Here is a 17336-nt window from a genome sequence, read left to right on the forward strand (position 1 = left end):
GTGGCACCGAATCCGCCCGCTTCAATAGCCAACACGAGATCGAAGGATGTATTGTGTAGACCTAGTGTCTCCCAACTTGGCATATGCGTATTCAGCAGAGTTGAGACCATCTCTGATGGACGCCATTCTGCACTCATTCAGTAGATGTAGATATATTGATAGTACCGTACCTGGGCCTACGTCGAATCCCAATGTTGCGTCGATATCATCAGAACGTGAAAATTCTTGGTACTTCTCGATATATTCTGCAATATCCTTTCCCATGGCCAGTTGCTGTGCTGCTTGAGTGTTGACAGCTTTTCGCGTTCTGACAGGCTCCGTCCGTCCAATTATGAGGCGAAGGAACAGTAGTTGTTGGTCTTTTGATGCAATGAGATTTCGGATTGGTGTACTCTTGATATTGCGGTTAACACCAACTGGTATGGTCGGCGTGCGTGTTGCAGCTACTGTATCTGATGCTACGGAACCAGCTGGTTCGAGCTCCTATAAGGCATGATAATGGCAGTTGAATATCGACAAATCATAACATACCGACTTGTACCACATGTCCATACCTAGCAGATTATCTACCGTAGTGCTGAGAGGTACTAGATCTGCGGCTGCGAAAGCCTGAGGTAGTTTCCCTCCCTTAAGAAAGTCTTTGACAGCGCCGACTTCCATTGTTCCGTTGTTTGCAACACCAAGCGCAGGTCGGTAAAGCCGAGCATGTTGATCAGCTAGATATGAACTATCTGGTCAGATAGAGTATCAGAGTGAGGGACAAGAAATACAGACCCTTGAGTGGAGATGCCTGTTCAGCAAGTCTCGGAATGACTTCTCGCAGTGATGCTTGCGCGAAACTTGACCCATCCATTGCCCGAACTTGATGAATTGGTGCTTCAACAATGAATTGAGTTGTAGGTGCAGTCGGATTCTTATAAATGTGGAGATTGAGAAGAACTAAGCAGATTTGAGCAACTTATTGATCCACAGTACTGTATGGCGCAAATATGCTTACTTGTCTTCTCCTCTGTGTCTTTCTTTTTGCTAGGTTCTTCATCCAACTGCTCTTCATCGGATGGAACAAGAGGGGTCAATGGTTCGGATTGACCATCGCTAGCGGCACCATCCTTATCTGATTCGTCATCTTCGCCGTCGTCCGAAATCACAGCATTAGGACGTGAATCTGAGCGGTGTCAAGTTTAGCTAATGCTTGCATATTGTAGAAATACAAACCCAGTTTTCCCTTGCCCCGCTTGCCACTGTTAAGAGGCATAGTCGAACCAGGAGGATCAAGAGGGACATTTTTCTCGTGTAATTTGAGATTTGCGCTAGAATATTTCGGTTAATATTGAGGCTCCGAGTCCGCCGCTCCGAGAGAACAAGATAACCCACCCAGTCAGCAAGGGAGGCTTTCGGCTCTCAGCAGTAACCTCAGCTGTTTTGTCTGCGCTTGTCTTTCCCTTCTTTCCGCCTGCTGCCTTGCTCATAACCACAGGATAAAGGCCTGCAAATCGGGGGTCCAACGCTAATTTGGCCTGGTTGGCCTCAAGATGCTTCTTCAGAGCCTTGCGTAGCTCATCCACAGCCATACTCTTGCCCTCTGAGTTCGTCAACGAGAGGGAGAGTCGAGGGAAGACTTCATTGATCAGCTGCTTTTTCGTAAGGCCTTGAAGTGGACCACTGAAGCAGGCTGAGTCGGTGGTAGTCGACGACGCCATGGAAGTTGTTGTCAAGGAATCACGCCACTCAGCAGAAAATTTCAAACACAGCGAGGGGCTGAGTCGGCGACTACAAGATCTCAAGTCGCTGACTTTCAGAACAGGGTTGCTCAAGTCATCGACGATCGGTGACCAGCAGTGACCATGTCTTTCAACACACACCTTTGATATCATAGTCGATGGTCGGTGTCAGTCGGCGAAGGTCAGCGGCGATTGCCCATAGTCAGCGACTTGCAGCAAAGCATAGATAGAGTCGGTGGCTAACATTGTAACAACAGTGATGGTCACAGAGTGTCACCAGTCGCCGACGATGACCGCCGACGACCGCTGACCGCGTCTGATCAGCGCATAAAACTCAATCTTTGGTCAACGCGCTAAGATACCACCTGATGGATTCCCAACCTCAGGCCCCCGATACCACGTCAGGTTATCCGATGGGTCACTCATCCCAGCCGACATTGCCCTTGCTTGTATCGGCGGTGTCGCTCTCAGCAACCCGCTCCTTTCCCTTTCTCCGAGCTCGGTCCATAACCGCACGCGAGAAATTCGTGTTCTACCGTCAATGCAAGTAGCAGACCCGCGTTTTCCAAACATATTCGCTGTTGGAGACGTCGCTGCAACGGATGCCCACAAGGCATCGGGCCCTGGACATCGTCAGGCCCAGGTTGCGGCGGACAACATCATTGGCATGATTAGGGGTGGAAGACCAGAGCACATTTACTTGCGGGAAACAAGAAGAATTCATCTTTCGCTTGGTTTAGTAAGTGTATCAGCTCTCAATAAAGCGTGCTTGACGGTTCCCAGCAACTATATGTGACGTTTGAGAATCCAAGAGAAGAGGGCGGTGAACCAAGTATCAAGATCATCGACTTTGAGGACGGAGAGCACGATCAAGATGAGGCAGAACGGACTCGACTGTTTGAGTGTCGCGTGCAAAACCTATGGGAGCGGAGGGCACCAGGCGTCACCGACTATTATTTGTGACCCTACATCCAACTTCAAGTTTGAAGTGCCCAACCCAGCGCTACTTCACGTTCAAGTTTTCCCTACGGCAGATTCTTACTGGTTGCGACTTGACATAGAAAAATTGTTGAATGGATGCTGAACCTCTCAAGATTTTCCAAGCAAGCCTCTATAATCCCCGTGTCTTTGCCGTTCATGACTCGAGTTTGAAACTTGGGATCCACGCTACCTTTCTACATCAGCGATATCGCCCGCAGACGGCACGTTTGCCCGCCATGAATGAAATTTGACGATTAGTTCCTTGGAGTCCATCGTGTAGTCAACGTTGCAAAAGGATACTCTAAACTGCGAAGAAAACGAAAGCAGATCACGACAAAGGCAAAATGCCTTGCTGAGTTACTCTCCTCGTCCATAAAATCCTACAGCTTGTTGATCGACCCCACTCCCGAATACACAGCGAAACCTGCAACCGCCAAAACAATGTCGAATAGTGCTGTGCCCACTGCTTTCAACTTCTCTTCATTATCTCATTCTCCTCGGCATGCAGTCAACTATTCCTCTTACCCCTCGGAAACGCCATGGGTTCACCCTTTCGTTGGAACTATACACACCAACGTCTATGCATGCTACGCGTACTTTCAACACATTCAATCAAAGATGTCCGTGGCATAACGTCCTTTCACTATCGTCTCAAACTTCTCAGCAGCTTCCGCTTCATCCCCAGTGCTCACAGACTTGATCAGATCGATCAACGTCTTCTTGACGCCCTTCGCAACATTGGCAGAGCCACAAGTGAAGAACTGTGGTCAAGTAAGCAATCAGAGAAGGGACGACAATGCTCTCATACCAAGGCCCCTTGCTGATATGCGTCAGCCACATCCGCACGATCTTTCCAAACACGACTACGATGGAAGGTTAATGAATAACAAAATATTCAGCAAGGGAAACCCACTCTTGAACGTATTTACATCCTTCCGACAGCTCTGAGGCGCGAGAGAACGCTGGCCGGACTTCAACGACGCCCATTTCCGACCAAGTCTTTAGGTCTGAGGCCGCATAGAGGAAGTCCCATTCCGGCGAGCGGCAACCAAAGAACAAGAGCATCTTGCCAACGTCTCGGCCAGAGGCTTTCTGTGCTGCACGTTCTTGAATGAAGCCTCTCATCGGAGCAAGTCCAGAGCCGCTGCAGAACATCACGACTGGGGTCAGCGGGTTTTCCGGCGGGTGGAATGCGGCTGCGGAAGGGCGGACGGCCATCTGGACACGGTCTCCAGGAAGTAGGTTGGCCAGATAGTTGGAGCCAACACCAAGGAAGGGGACCTCAGTGGCACTAGACAGAGCAGGCGCATCAAGGACGCTGATAGTGATGGTGATATTGGCGGGATTCCACAGTGGCGAAGACGAAATTGAGTACTGTCGCACGCGCATCGAGGGAAGCATCTGGAGGAAGGCGCCTATGGCAAGGTCGATATCGGGATGACTTTCGATGATGGCAAAGACGCTAAGTCGTTTTGCTTGGACAGCATCATTATAATTTGCCTTGAGATCGTCGATGTATGATTGAGTCGATTCTGACTTAGCAACACTGGCAAGAGCATCGAGGTCACGCTTTGTGGCGGGTTGAGATAATTCGACATATCCAGTCAGAACTTCGGAGAGTTTGACTGGCTTGCCAACGGGAAGAGATGTCGGACCAACAGAGGAAAGAATGACCTGAGGACATGAGAATAATCGCACTAAAAGAGATAGAGAAAAAGTACCTCTTCCTCGTTCGACAGGCCAAATCGGGCCAAGACGCGTCGGACATCACGCAGCGGGTTTTGAGGAAGGCTTTGAGGAATGAGCTCAAGCAGACGATACCGTGAAGATATAATTACATTGCCACGTAATCTCCAGCTATCATATCAGTGAGTAACTGACCCAGTTGAATAAATCAAGAAAACTCACCTCGCGCGGTTGTACCTTGCGGTAATTCAAATTCAAGATGCCGTTTGACTGGCCCTTCCTTGGTCAATATCGTGTTCTCAACGACCCGGCCAAGCAAAGCGTCTGTGTGTCGCAAGACAGTCGCCCGTTCGTTACCAGCATCGACAGTCTTGACTTGCAAGGTCTGTGTGACTCCTACGGAGCCAGACGTTCCATATTCCTGCAATCAAGTAAGAAGTGGATCCAAGAGCTGTTAAAAAGAGTGATTTACTTTGCTCAATGCAGTCCACATGCCTGTCTCCCATTCATCGAATACTTGGAAAAACCCACTCGTACCCGCATCTCCAGCCCCGCGTTCAAACAGCCGCTTTGCTCCTCGTTTGACAAATAAATCGTCTATCAAAGTCGGGATTCGCTGGTACGTCTTGGTCCAGTCCGAGTTGCCACACCCGAATACGGTAAATTGAACGTTGGCGAAGACATTATTTTGAGTGTTTTGGAGCCAGTCAACAAACTGTGCGGCATTATCTGCAGGTTCACCTAGGGAGAGGGAGAAAGAGAGCTAAGTTTTGCAGACGTTGATACAATGTGAAGGCCCTTACCCTCATAGGAGGCAGTGATAATCACAACAGGTCCATCTGTGGGGACCTTGTCTGTAACGGAGTCGAGTACACCGATCGTGGAACGGAATCCTGCAAATGAAGGATCACTTTCTAGTGCAACGAAGGAAAAAGAAAAGTCATACCATAGGACGGCGCTGCGTTGGCGATTCGTTGAGCAAATGCTTCCGACGAGCCTGTATTGGAGCCATATAGCACATAAAGTTTTTTGCCCTTTGTGCCCACAATGCTGCCATTGGATATTGACTGCGAACTATCATCTCGTCCACTCAGAAGCGGAGACGAAGGAGTTGTAAACAAGATTGTTGAGCCAGTTTTGTCTTTCCGTAAGGAGGCACGAATACGAAGATCCTTGGGCTTGACGGTGAGGGTCTGCTTGATTTGGAGTGTGTAAGACGGGTCAACAAGCGATAGGTCGAATCTCTGAATGATCGAGGCCATGACGAGGAGAACTTCCTGCCATGCGAAAGCGCGTCCTATGCAGCCGCGCATGCCGAATCCGAACTAAGCCAGGAGTGAGTTTAGATGGTAAGAACGAGATTGGACATACAGGTTGCCAAGCGTTGGGCTAAAGATATTTGATGAGCGACACATCCAGAGTTCATTCAGCGAGCGTACCGGTAGGGCTTCGAATTTCCCGTCCATCATCCGTTCTGGTCGGAATTCCTCCGCCTATAACATTACTAAACGAAAATATGGTGAAATGGAAGCGTACGTCGTCTCCCCAAACCTTGGGATCTCTGTGCATTTGCCACACTAGGATGACGACCCGAGAACCTTTCTTCAATGCATATTTGCCGTTACCGATGGTGGTGTCTTCCAAGGAAGCAGCACTTCGTATTGGTGCTGGCGGGCAAAGGCGAAGGGTTTCACGCATCACAGCTATCAGTAGAGCTTAGCACTGTGAGCCGGGAGTTCAAAGAACATCTACTCACCAACGAGATAGGGGAGCTTGTCGAAGTCGTCGTATTCAACTGGCCGATCTCCAAGTACTTCATCAACTTGGGCACGCAGTTTGCGCATTTTCTCAGGGTTTTTCAACAGGTAGTAAACCATAAAAGTCAACATTCCAGAAGACGTTTCGTGACCCGCGATAAGGAAGGTAAGAAGCTGCAGCACGTTTAAAGCCTATACTTAGCAGGAGGAAGAAATGACATACATTTTGCGCGATGGACTGCTCCGTCATTCCCTGGCCCGTCTTTGGATCGCGCGAGTTAAGCATGGTGTCGAGCAAATCATGCTTTCCATCAGGATGAGTTCGACGTTTGGCCACTATTTTGTCAGCCAGATCCTTCATTTTCTTCATATCCGACTCGTATTTAGCGTTGGTGCCGCGCATGACCGCCTGCACCATTCGGGGTCGATTGGCGCGGTTGCCTGATTCGATCAGAAACTCCGCCATAGCTGCGATGAATTCGGGTTGTTCGCTGCTGTAGAACGAGTTCATGCGATATGACATCGAGCAATAAGAGATTGTGTCAAATGCGACGCGCGTAAAGTCGTCAGACGGGTCGAGGGCTGTATCAGAGCCGAAACGTTCCCACTAGTAGTAGGTACCTCAGTTGAAGACAATCGACCACAAAAAATGTGTACCTTGAGCAAGAGTTGACTGGCGATGTCTCGCATTTGCTCCATCATATTTTTGACGGCCAAAGTTCCGAAAGCTGGCATCAGGAGGCGATCTACTCTTACATCAGCGGTAGCACTGAAGTAGAGGCAAGCTACAAACGAGCGATGCCCCAATTGGGCTCCTCTGGTTGCGCCGTAAACAAGCCATCACCGACAAGGTTGCGAACTTCCGCGAGCCCGCCACCGACGCGCTTCTGAAAGCGCTTTTCGTCGGAGACTTCGTTCACCAGAGCATGAGACGAGATGATATTACTATGGTTTCCTTGACAAAACGGTGTTATTAGTTAGGGAAAGTGGGAGCACAACTAGGATTATTCATACCGAGTACATTGAGCTCGTAGATTTCGCCATACGTTTTGGCGAGGAGAACGAACGAGCGGAGAGGAACCTCACGTTCGATGTTGGCCACATTCCCGAGGAAGGGGACACTAGGTGGTTGCGGAATTGCGGTTGTCATTGTGGAAGAATAGTGAGGATTCTGCTCTCCTTCAGGCTTTTTATAACCATTTCAACCCTCAAGGGAAGACGGATGCAACCCACTGGCGGGCATGGTCGGAAGACATCCAATCTGACGCTCGCCTTTCGAGTTCACCGGACCGGAAGTTGCACTTCCGCCATCACCGTAACCTGCCCGAGATTTTGAGCTCGTGTTGTCATTCCAGACGGATGTTCAGCAGAAATGCGACTTCTATCAGGCGCAAGGCAACGCGGACCTCTCAAGGGAGCTTTTCCAGGGTCATTTCCCCTTAGCTCGCCGTCCGACTGGACCGCGAAGCTGCAACCGAACCGTCAGAATCCAGCATAGTAGTTCGACAAGTGGTCATACCAGCTTTCAATGCTCTTCTGGACCTATCCACATCGCTCATTTGTTCAGGTTGCGGATCCATTCATATTCAACATTGCAAGGTCTCAAGCTCCATAAATTGGGGTCGATTAGAATGAGTGGGTGTACGCATTTGAAATCGACGAGATGGAATATTAGCGCATGTTGCTGTTGCTCTGTTGCCTCGATTGCAACACGATTGTGTTGGGAAAAAAATAATATGAGCGTGTGACGGCACATGTAACACAACGTGATGTGTGATCAAAGCTTCATCTCGATCTTGTGGTTGACCACTTGCCACCGACCATTGGCCAACCTTATTATTCTCTTCACAAGTCTCTTATCCTACCCGCAAGCCTTAAGTGTCGAGGCTGCTCTATTTCCGGCTCCGCTCTGCAACTCTAGACCTTTGCGATAATCCAACTCAAGATTTGAAAGCTCAACACGCGTCGAATCGAAGAAAGTGGATTCAAGTCATCGCTAATAACGTGTAACACTCAAAGACACTCAAAGTTGCCGAATTCACGGATTTACTACGAAATTCGCTTCATCGGGTACACAAGTACGCATTTATAAAAGACAGGTCAAAACGATTTTCTCAGTATGGACATGTTCTCAGTCGATCTGCTAGCTTCCCGACTCATTTGACTTTGGTAATCTCCATTTCGTCCTGATATAATCATTAGCAGGACGGCAATGCTTCACGACCACATACCTCAAAGTCGCCAGGAACGGTGATGGATTTCACGGCCTTGGTGTCGAGTTTAGGATGCTTGCGCACGTAATCAAGATACTCTGGAGCGCCAGGAATCAACGTGTTGTCCGCAATGATCAACGCGCCCGACTTGAGAAGATTGAGCGACTCGCAAATCTGAAAGTCAGTGTGATAATTATCGCCCAAATGGTCGATGAACAGCACATCGATGTGGTCGAGCTTGTTCTCCGCGGCAAGACGTTTAAGAGAGCTTCCCGCAGTACCGGTAACGATCTGAACGACGTCGGAGAGGCCTGCGAGGTCGACGAGATTCATGGCGATGGATGTGAAGAGCGGATTGTACTCGAGGCTCCAATACTGAACCTTGGTGTCCTTCGCATGCTGACGACGCATTGCATCAGCGAAGAAGATGGCAGAGTAGGCCATATAGCCGCCCAGCTCGACCATAACCTTGGGCTTCTCAGCGGCGATGAGCTCTTCGACAATCTTCGCTTTGGTGGAGCCGATACTGATCAAGAATTCCTTCTGGATGGCGAATTCTTCGATGGCAGCGCAGACACGCGCCGGGCTTCCACGGAGGGCTTCAAGGTCTGAGCGGGCATAGATCCATTCAAGAAGCCGACCCTCGCGCCCGTCGTTGAACTGGAAGCTTATCAGCATATATTGTTGACTTCAAAGACAACCAGGCATACAAAGGGTTTCTCGCCCGTAAAGTCCGCAGACTTGAGCGACGGATATTTTTCCAGTAATTCGGGAGTGATGTTGAAAGCCATGTCGAGTTCTGAGCTATTACGCTCAGTTCTCGCAGCTTAAGTACCTACCACTTGACATTGCCGAGCAAGCACAGTTAGGTCGGCATGTCATTTCATCCTCGTCATGCCTGGCCCATGTAATGTCGTGAATTAAGTCCTGTCAGGTGGCCGTGAAGCAGACGCGTTCATCGGCAGTGCGCAGTGAGAACCTTCCTGGTCGTCGTGACTGGGAGTTGCCTATTTTTGGGGACGGCCCAAACTTCACGATTGGCGCGACAAAGATTCGATATGCAACCGCTCTGAATCACCAATGAAAACTGTTGAGAAAAACCGTCTCAAGATTTCTTACGCTGGCGAGTGCCAGTGGCGAAATCGTCAGCGCATATGACGACAGAACTTCTCTCAATAACTCTCATCTCCTTGACTCTCCAGCATTGACGACGAACCCAGCCCAAAACAGTCGGTCACCTCGACATCCAACCAGACAAAAATCGAATTGAAGTTTATTATCGAGCAGCTACCAGAACAAGTGGTCGACAGGCGCCAGCGCTGCGACAAGTGGACCAGAGTCGTTGACAAGATACCTAAATGTCGACTGAAGCAGCCCTGGTCTCTTCAAATGCTACGTTGAACAACCAATTGGAGTCCTTATTTCAGGGAAACCGGCCCGAGTCACACCGTGATCTCTTTTTGCTCCAAACGGTGAAGAAGCATTGGGGCGCGCGCTCCCGCGCTTTCAATTATGATGCCGACGCGCCTTGCGCTCCTCTTCCATCATGTCCGCCGAAAACGAAGCCAAAACGACGCTCGATGACCGTTCTGACACTGTGCCTGCCCAGTGGACGACAACACGGCGAGAGCTTTGGTCTTACTATTTATACTATGTCGGGAACAACGGCCTTTCGGGGTGCGTATGACATACTGTGACCGCGAAAAAAATGTTTCAACCCGGATAGATTCAATTTTGGACCGTCTCAGTTCCAAAATTTGCTGTTTCTTGCTGGGTATGATCCTACTCAGCCAGCATTCACAGCGCCTTGCGGCGACAACGGCTGCGTTCTCCCTTATCTAGGTCGCGTCAGGGACAGTACGTGCCCTTCATTCTCAGTAACGCTCTGACTCTCTACAGTCAATTCAATCGTGTTGATGAGTGGGTGTTTTCCTCAATGTACTGCCATTTCTCACCAAGTTTCGTTAGCAAATGGAATCTCGTTCGCTCTTCAGGCTGTCCTTCTCCTCATTATCGGCGCATGGGCAGACTACGGCACTTCGCGCCCAAACATCACAATCTTCTTCACGATTCTGGCGGTAGCGGTCTCGTTTGCCTGGCTGGGGGTAGAAGATCCATCCCAATGGCGAGCTGGAGTAGCGCTCTATATCCTCGGGTGTGAGATACTCTTTGTCCGCCCGAACACACACTAATGTCGTGCAGTAATCACCTACCAGGTACGACAATTCGAGCTATCAGAATGCTTTTTCTCATATTCGAATAGTGTTCCCTGACATTCTGGACGGCGGCTTTTCCCGGCCTAGCTCGAGACCTTCCTGAGGTCCAACAGTCGCTCCAAAACGTCAAATCTGGTCAGAAGTCGTAAGCTTCGTTGAAAAAAAAACTTGGTACTGTCTTTTGATATCTAGTTTACCAGCGTCGATGAGCATGCTAAGCTTACTTCTCTCTCTCGCAATCGAATCTCCAACATCTCGTTTGCCGTTTGTTCCCTCGGCGAAATCGTCATTCTTGCTATCATGGTGGGCATCCTCAAGGGCGTCCACTCCGATGCCAGCACGGAAAACAACACGAAGGCGTTTAGCATCCTTATCGCCTTCTCCGGAGGCGTTTGGCTCCTCTGCGCAATCCCGTGGTTCTTTCTCGAAAAACGGAGACCGGGCTTGGGTCTGCCGCCTGGGACAACATTATTGACAATCGGGTTTAAGCAAACCTACATCGCTTTTCGCGAATGTCTGCGTTTGAAGCAGACATTTTTGTATCTCATATTCTACTTCCTGATGTGAGTTGTGTGCATTGACTGCATGCTTCTGCTGAATACGGCTCAAGGGGCGACGTATTGAACACTACTGTGTTTGTCACTTTCCTCTTATACTTCGCTAACAACTTACCGAGTCTCTAGAACTGTAATTGCTACACTTCAAAACAGGTGCTTCCGTTCTAAAATTCTTGCCACCCCAGTCTTGACAATATTGCAGTGTTGTTGCATACTCGACGCTTCAATTGACGCTGCTTTTGATCGTCGGAATCGTCACGCAAGGCCTGGGCATTTAGTATGTGCTTATTTCGACTTTTGTGCTCAAAATTCACGGGTGTAGTCTTTTCTGGCTCGTGCAGAAGCGCTATAAAATCAGCACAAAAAATGTGCGACCTAAATTTCTAGCAAGTGCCCTAATAATCTCATCTCAGATGTTGCTGTTTAACGTGTTCTGGATCCTCGTATGTTTCTCCAACCTGTCTAATACCTGGTCAAAGCGTATTAATATGAGCTAGATACTGACCGTCTGGGGTCTTATCGGTGTGCATACGGACAAATTCGGATTCAAACACGTTTGGGAAATCTGGTATGCTATCATCTCTATCAGCAAACCCGGAATTGAACAGATTTCAGGGCCTATCAGGCGTTTTATGGGCTCATGGTATGCCCTTGGTATGCCTATAGTCAGACCATGATCAGCGAGGTGTCTCCACTACCTCAAATGTTCCTATTTTTCGCGTTGTTCTCGGTGGTTGGGAAGACATCCGCGTTCATTGGGCCATGTGAGTATCTAACAGTTCGTGTGAAAGCAAAGACTGAACTAGCATCCAAGTCGTCTCTTCCGCAATCATAACTGCCTCAAACAATAACGACAACATGCCGTTCGCCTTTCTTTTTGCTCTGTGCGTGGAGTTCTTTTTCGCTATCGGACCCGTTTCAACTCAACGTGTGATTCTTCAGCGGTGTGTTCAGTACCGTATTCCTATGGCTCGTGGACATGGATAAAAGTCGCATCGAGTGTGAGGCGTTTATTCGTGCGGAGGCGGAGGGGAAGGCGTTCGAGACAAGCGAGCATTTTTCTAGTGCATATACTGGGGACAGTGATGTCAAGATGGATCCTTAGGCCTTAGACTACTCGTTAACCGTAACCTACGTATACTAAAAGAGCTAACATGATGGCGTGGGAAGGTCGCTTGATTGGGTTGATGGTCAACCATGACCATAGAAATTACCGGTTACTTTGAAGGTTACACTCCAAGGAGCAGCAGAGGTTCGTCTGTGCGACTGAAATTCCTCTACTAGCTGAACAAATAAGAGCTCAGCCCTTTCGGTGACAGAAACGCTGGCGCCACGGCCAAACCTGGCCAGAATACCGACACCGGATGACTCTGAAGTCCATATCACGCGTTTCTTCCCCAGGCTCGTGTTGGTTGACTTTTCTGTGCTTTAAAGTAATTTTTTTTCGTAGGCTGGCCAGCTCGTCTCGGTATAAAAACTCAGCTCAGAACCATGACAATGGAATACACGACGCTTTTGACCCTCAGTCATGGCATCGTGACGGGGAGCTCCAAAGCCCTTGTCCAGACATCCTCCGCAGTAACTATCCACCGACAGAATCACAGCTCCGCGAAATTCGTGCTTTTTGTCAAAGGATGGAAACCCGAATTGGCTATGTCGACAATCGAATAATACAAGAGCAGCTCCTTATTCGTGAAGCTCGACGGCAAAGGCGATGCGCAAAAAACTGGCTGGGCTTCAGTGACCAGATCTCGACTTTGCAAACTTCTATACTCCGGCTTGCGAGGTTAGGACAATATCTACGCAACACAATCGTGGCACATCGGCGCTGCGTGGAGGCGGCTGTTCGCTGGCTACCCAACGAACTCTTGAGCGAGATATTCACGCATTGCAAGAGAATGGACCAGGCAACGAGGTTCAACTGCGGGGCTTCGACGACGCTCATGTATGTCACGTGTGTGTGCCGTCGCTGGCGCGATGTTGCGCTGTCCCTTCCCAAGCTTTGGACGCACATTGTGCTCGAAGAGCTGGATATTTTCTATATCGAGCCGGAGCACGAAGATTGGGAAGAAGAAGAAGAGGAATGCCTCGACATTCCTGAATCCACCATCCTCAAACGAGCGAAGGGCCAACTGGAACGGTGCAGGAATGAACCGTTTTCAGTCACGTGGAACATAGACATCTATTCACATCACACATTCTCGCGACGGATATTGACCCTGTTCTGTAAAGAGTCCGCTCGCTGGGAAGAAGCAGCTCTGCTCTTCAATGTTCCGCAACTCGAGTACTTCGCTGATTCTTGGATGTCTTGCTATAAATTTCCGCTCCTTCGAAAACTCCGACTGCAGGCGGTCGCGATCCAAAAGGAGACGAGATGGCGCCATTTCAGAGACTACTCTGCCTTCCTACATGCTCTGCCTGCGCTCAAAGAGCTTCACCTTGTCGCAGACAACGAAAACATCATCTTTCCACACACTATGGCCCCCTGGCGCAATTTACGGGCCTGTGTCTTTGAGGGCTGCCGCGTAGACAATGTCTGGGCGATCCTTCCGCTGTTCGCCCAAACCACAAATGTCAGTATTGAAAATGTCCGTGGCGTCCTCCGCAATGCCCATGCCCAAAACTTGCATATGGGCAGCCTCACCCTCAAGCGCTGTCCACTCGCATTCACGGCGTTCCTCTTGATTGCCAACACCTTTCCCTCCCTTTCAGAGCTGTCCATCGGCTCCTCGTCCTCCCCAGCTAACGTGCTCTCGTTGATCACAAGCGTGATAGCGCGGTCCGGCTGCCGCCTCCAACGACTCTCCATCGAAATATTCGCAGGAGACGCAAACGGAGCTGATTCCCCGCTCTTCAGATTACTCGAAACCGCGGGTCCGTCCCTTACCCACCTCTCCGTGTCCACGTCGTCAGAGCTGCCCGCAGTCGTGGATCTCCTGACCGCGAATCCAACGAAAATAATCCCCAAACTCCATTCTCTCGCCCTAACATATCGCTGGACGCACAAGGTGGACGGAACGGCACTGATAAAGCTGCATCATGGCAGGCCAAAACTACGGGAGTTGTCGTTTAACCGGTTTCTCCCTTGGACCGAGGTTCCTGTGTCGGAAGTGTTTGAGGAGAGCATTATATTTTCCCTCAGGGCAGATGGCCTGAACGTCGTTGTAGCGTCAGGGTGTGAGTTGTAACATCCCCACTAGATAGGATTCATTATTACTCTCACCAAACCCGAGAACTGAACGACTGGTTGACTTGTTACTACTGTTGTGAACTATAACTGTTGTGAACTATAACTGTACAAATGGTAAATCTGCGAACCGAAAAATGAACGAACGTCTGGATATTCTATGCCCTTTCTCCCCGTCTAACCTCTAGAAGGATTAACTCCGATCAACTGGGAGTACTGTATGCTATTCGTGTAAATTATGCAGACGGACGGAGCTTCATTAGACGCTGAGCGCCTCCATAGCCAAGCCAAGCGGGTCCGTGGAGGGCAAGTTACTGGTCAAAAGCGCCGCTTCACCCACACCGCCCGAGCCACTAAAGAAGACTTCTGGAGAAGTGCAGGCTGAAACTGCGCGGCGCATGTGGGTTGTGAGGAAAGAAAGGCCAACTTGGTAGGCAGCTGGAATGTGTATTGGTTGGTTATGTGTCAAGGGAAAAGGGTGGGCAACAAACCATTCATCCATCCAAAGCCTTCTCGTGGCACCATCTTGAAGTCGATACCTTGGTTGCCGTATTCAGCGTCGACGAGATGCGACAGTCGTACTGCATCAAACTAGTGGGCCAGTCAGTCGCGAGCAGAGTCAATCTGGGATAAAAAGCCCACCTTCTCGGGGACAACACCATTGAAGTCGACAAACGCCGTAGTCATCCTGATAAGTTGTCAGAGAGGAACTTGCCAACGAGAAAGTTACCCACATGTAGAGGAATCGGTACGCCAACCGTTGGGCTTCATCGAGATACCCATATCGTTCAAGGCCAACCCAAGCCATGATTTGATGTGGTGGCCACGCGTAACTAGAATGGAATCAGTCTGGAAGACATCTCGAAACATGGGACTCACGGGTAGTCCCATTGCCGATTGGGTCTGTCGAGCGAAATCTTGCCACGAGATTCCTCGGTTCCCGACACAAGTCCACCAAGCACTTCGAACTTCTTCAGACTCTTTGTGCTATGGTTTAGATCAGTGTCATGTTGGTACAGAAGAAAGAACATACACAAGAGCCCATGCCTGCTCCTCGCTGGCACAGCCCGCCCACAATGGCCAAAACGAAGTTGCACTCTCGTAGAGGATTTGAGTCTCGTGCTCTGTGTCGTAGTCGAAGTAAAGGCTCTTGCCCTCGTTCCACAAGTACTTGTCGATGATACCCTGACGCCACTTGGCCCGTTCGAACCATTCAGCACTAGTCTGTGGCCTAGCAATGCTGCTCTCCCGCTCCTTTCGGGCATACGCCTCTGGTGTCGGCGGGAATGGTGCGAGGCCAAAGTCCTCTTCCATTTCAAGCTCGTCATCGAAAACCTCTCGGATGGCGGTTCCAATGTCGACCTCATACTTGTAAAGCAGGGCTTGCAGGTCGATTGTCCCAAGATTTGCACACCGTTTCTCGAATCGATAGGTGGTGTCATGGCCACTCTCGCGAACAGCACGGTCGTGCAAAAAGTATTCGTCCAAATCCGGTTCTTTCAGGGTTCCAGCGTTGTACTTCTCGCTAAACTCGAGTACCGACAACCCGTGCTTAGCTGCGTAGGGCTCGAGAATATGCGTAAAATGTGTTGCCTCTGTTTCGGGTGGAATACCGAGACCGTCTGGGCGGTAGCGCGACAAGCCTGTTTTGGGATCGATTCGGGGCTGCGCAACCCAAATGGTGTGGTACTCCTTAATTGCTGCTTGAATTGCGCGTTTGAGCCAGGCGCGATTGGCGGCAAGATCCGATCGATCGAGTTGGTTGTAAATTTGGAGAGCCATGTCGGTCAAGAATGGTGGCTGGGTTCTGCAAAGGTAATATGAGCGCGACCCGTTGAGGATCTTGCCATAATGCTTGATCTCGAAGATGAAGTGGTCAACCATGCCTTGCGCCATCGAAACCTGTCCGTCGACGAGCAAGCCTAAAGTGATGAAATACGAGTCCCAGTTGTAAAGCTATGGTCAAGAGATCAGAAAAGCTCTTCGTAGAATGGCTGGATGCTACCTCGTTGAATCTCGCGCCAGGTACAATGAATGGGATGCCCTTTAAAGTCCCATCCACCGACTTCATGGCCAAAGCCAGAATGCCAGGTTTCGAGTTCAAACTCTTGACAAATGCAGGGTCGTCCGGCTTTTGTGGGAGTACTTGAACATCGAGATTGAGATGGGGTTTGTTTTTGGCAACCTGTCTGTAGTACTCGGCCATCGCGGGCTCCCCGTAGGGCACGTAAATCCTCGGATTGACTCTCCCAGTGCGATTCTTGGGGTCTGCACAAATGATCTCCAGCCCATCGCCATCGATTCTCCGCGTTAACGCATGCCAAAATGAATTTCTGATCATTCTGGAGAGACGGTCCACGGGATTCTCGGTCAACCTTGCCTCGTCGAGCACAATACGCTTCCTGTTGTGGTCACGGGCGAGAGCGAGCTCTTGGAGGAGGTTGGATAGCATATACGTGCCGCGAATATCAAACGTCTTGAACCCATTGCTCGTTGCCGTCCCCAATGCCATGAGCTTCGGGCCCGCGTCGGTAACACTGATTTGGAAGTCGCCATCTGTGTCTTCCTGTTCAAGAACAACTCGAATAGTCTCCTCAACGTCGATGAGGAACCGTCTTGGTGCAGAGCTCTTCTCGTCGTGCGACATTCTTCGCTTGCGGAAATGGGAGTCCTCCTCGAAAGCAGGGGCTTTCTTCGGGTTGTAGCCATGGAGGTGGGACTGTAAGAGGCCCTCAGACCAGCTTCAGTGGCAAGCATGAACAAACAAACCTGGCTATAGGTGCGCGACCGCGAATATACCTCAGCTTTGCCATAGTAGGCTGCAGCGTCGACCTGGTGGGAGCCTGCATGGGCCTCGTCGTCCACGAAGGAGACGCCAGCAGGATGGTTCAGTGCTGGGGCCATGGCCGTGGATATGGTAAGAGAGAAAGAAGGGAATTATGGAATAATTTTGATCTGGGGTCGTGTTGATCCAAAAATTAATTTCCGCTTTCACGACGTCGCTATCTTCAGCCACGA

The 17336-nt window shown here is 49.9% G+C and overlaps 5 protein-coding genes across 5 annotated transcripts; 2 read left to right on the top strand and 3 right to left on the bottom strand.

The window, feature by feature from the left end:
* Positions 1–2262: 2262 nt before the first annotated feature.
* On the top strand, positions 2263–2684 carry MIND_00273400 (FAD/NAD(P)-binding domain-containing protein; the record flags this gene model as incomplete). Its single annotated transcript, XM_037359606.1, has 2 exons — positions 2263–2460; positions 2505–2684. The coding sequence occupies 2 exons, from the start codon at positions 2263–2265 to the stop codon at positions 2682–2684; spliced, it is 378 nt and encodes a 125-aa protein (XP_037224701.1).
* Positions 2685–3310: 626 nt separating this feature from the next.
* MIND_00273500 (Fatty acid hydroxylase) lies at positions 3311–7295 on the bottom strand (the record flags this gene model as incomplete). The annotated part of the gene is made up of 17 exons (XM_037359607.1): positions 3311–3463; positions 3511–3565; positions 3616–4376; positions 4424–4493; positions 4541–4559; positions 4611–4809; positions 4861–5129; positions 5192–5281; positions 5335–5713; positions 5760–5777; positions 5828–5881; positions 5925–6091; positions 6145–6319; positions 6369–6752; positions 6803–6891; positions 6939–7100; positions 7160–7295. 17 exons carry the CDS (start codon positions 7293–7295, stop codon positions 3311–3313), a joined length of 3180 nt encoding a protein of 1059 aa, XP_037224702.1.
* Positions 7296–8301: 1006 nt separating this feature from the next.
* Positions 8302–9179, bottom strand: MIND_00273600 (Catechol O-methyltransferase; the record flags this gene model as incomplete). Its single annotated transcript, XM_037359608.1, has 3 exons — positions 9069–9179; positions 8377–9018; positions 8302–8331 (listed from the first exon to the last, which is right to left on the bottom strand). Exons 1-3 carry the CDS (start codon positions 9147–9149, stop codon positions 8302–8304), a joined length of 753 nt encoding a protein of 250 aa, XP_037224703.1. The 5' UTR covers positions 9150–9179.
* A 725-nt stretch (positions 9180–9904) lies between these two features.
* Positions 9905–12236, top strand: MIND_00273700 (Autophagy-related protein; the record flags this gene model as incomplete). The annotated part of the gene is made up of 16 exons (XM_037359609.1): positions 9905–10035; positions 10085–10215; positions 10258–10278; positions 10327–10515; positions 10561–10574; positions 10622–10719; positions 10775–11137; positions 11185–11208; positions 11258–11284; positions 11334–11408; positions 11454–11499; positions 11545–11574; positions 11629–11699; positions 11747–11895; positions 11946–12015; positions 12074–12236. The coding sequence occupies 16 exons, from the start codon at positions 9905–9907 to the stop codon at positions 12234–12236; spliced, it is 1602 nt and encodes a 533-aa protein (XP_037224704.1).
* A 2341-nt stretch (positions 12237–14577) lies between these two features.
* On the bottom strand, positions 14578–17240 carry MIND_00273800 (Trehalase; the record flags this gene model as incomplete). The annotated part of the gene is made up of 8 exons (XM_037359610.1): positions 17088–17240; positions 16324–17037; positions 15352–16274; positions 15198–15305; positions 15053–15151; positions 14961–15006; positions 14810–14909; positions 14578–14756 (listed from the first exon to the last, which is right to left on the bottom strand). Exons 1-8 carry the CDS (start codon positions 17220–17222, stop codon positions 14578–14580), a joined length of 2304 nt encoding a protein of 767 aa, XP_037224705.1. The 5' UTR covers positions 17223–17240.
* Positions 17241–17336: the final 96 nt, after the last annotated feature.

The sequence above is a fragment of the Mycena indigotica genome (genome assembly GCF_014461135.1).
Source record: "Mycena indigotica strain 171206Taipei chromosome Unknown Mind.scaff0002, whole genome shotgun sequence".
Classification (NCBI taxonomy): domain Eukaryota; kingdom Fungi; phylum Basidiomycota; class Agaricomycetes; order Agaricales; family Mycenaceae; genus Mycena; species Mycena indigotica.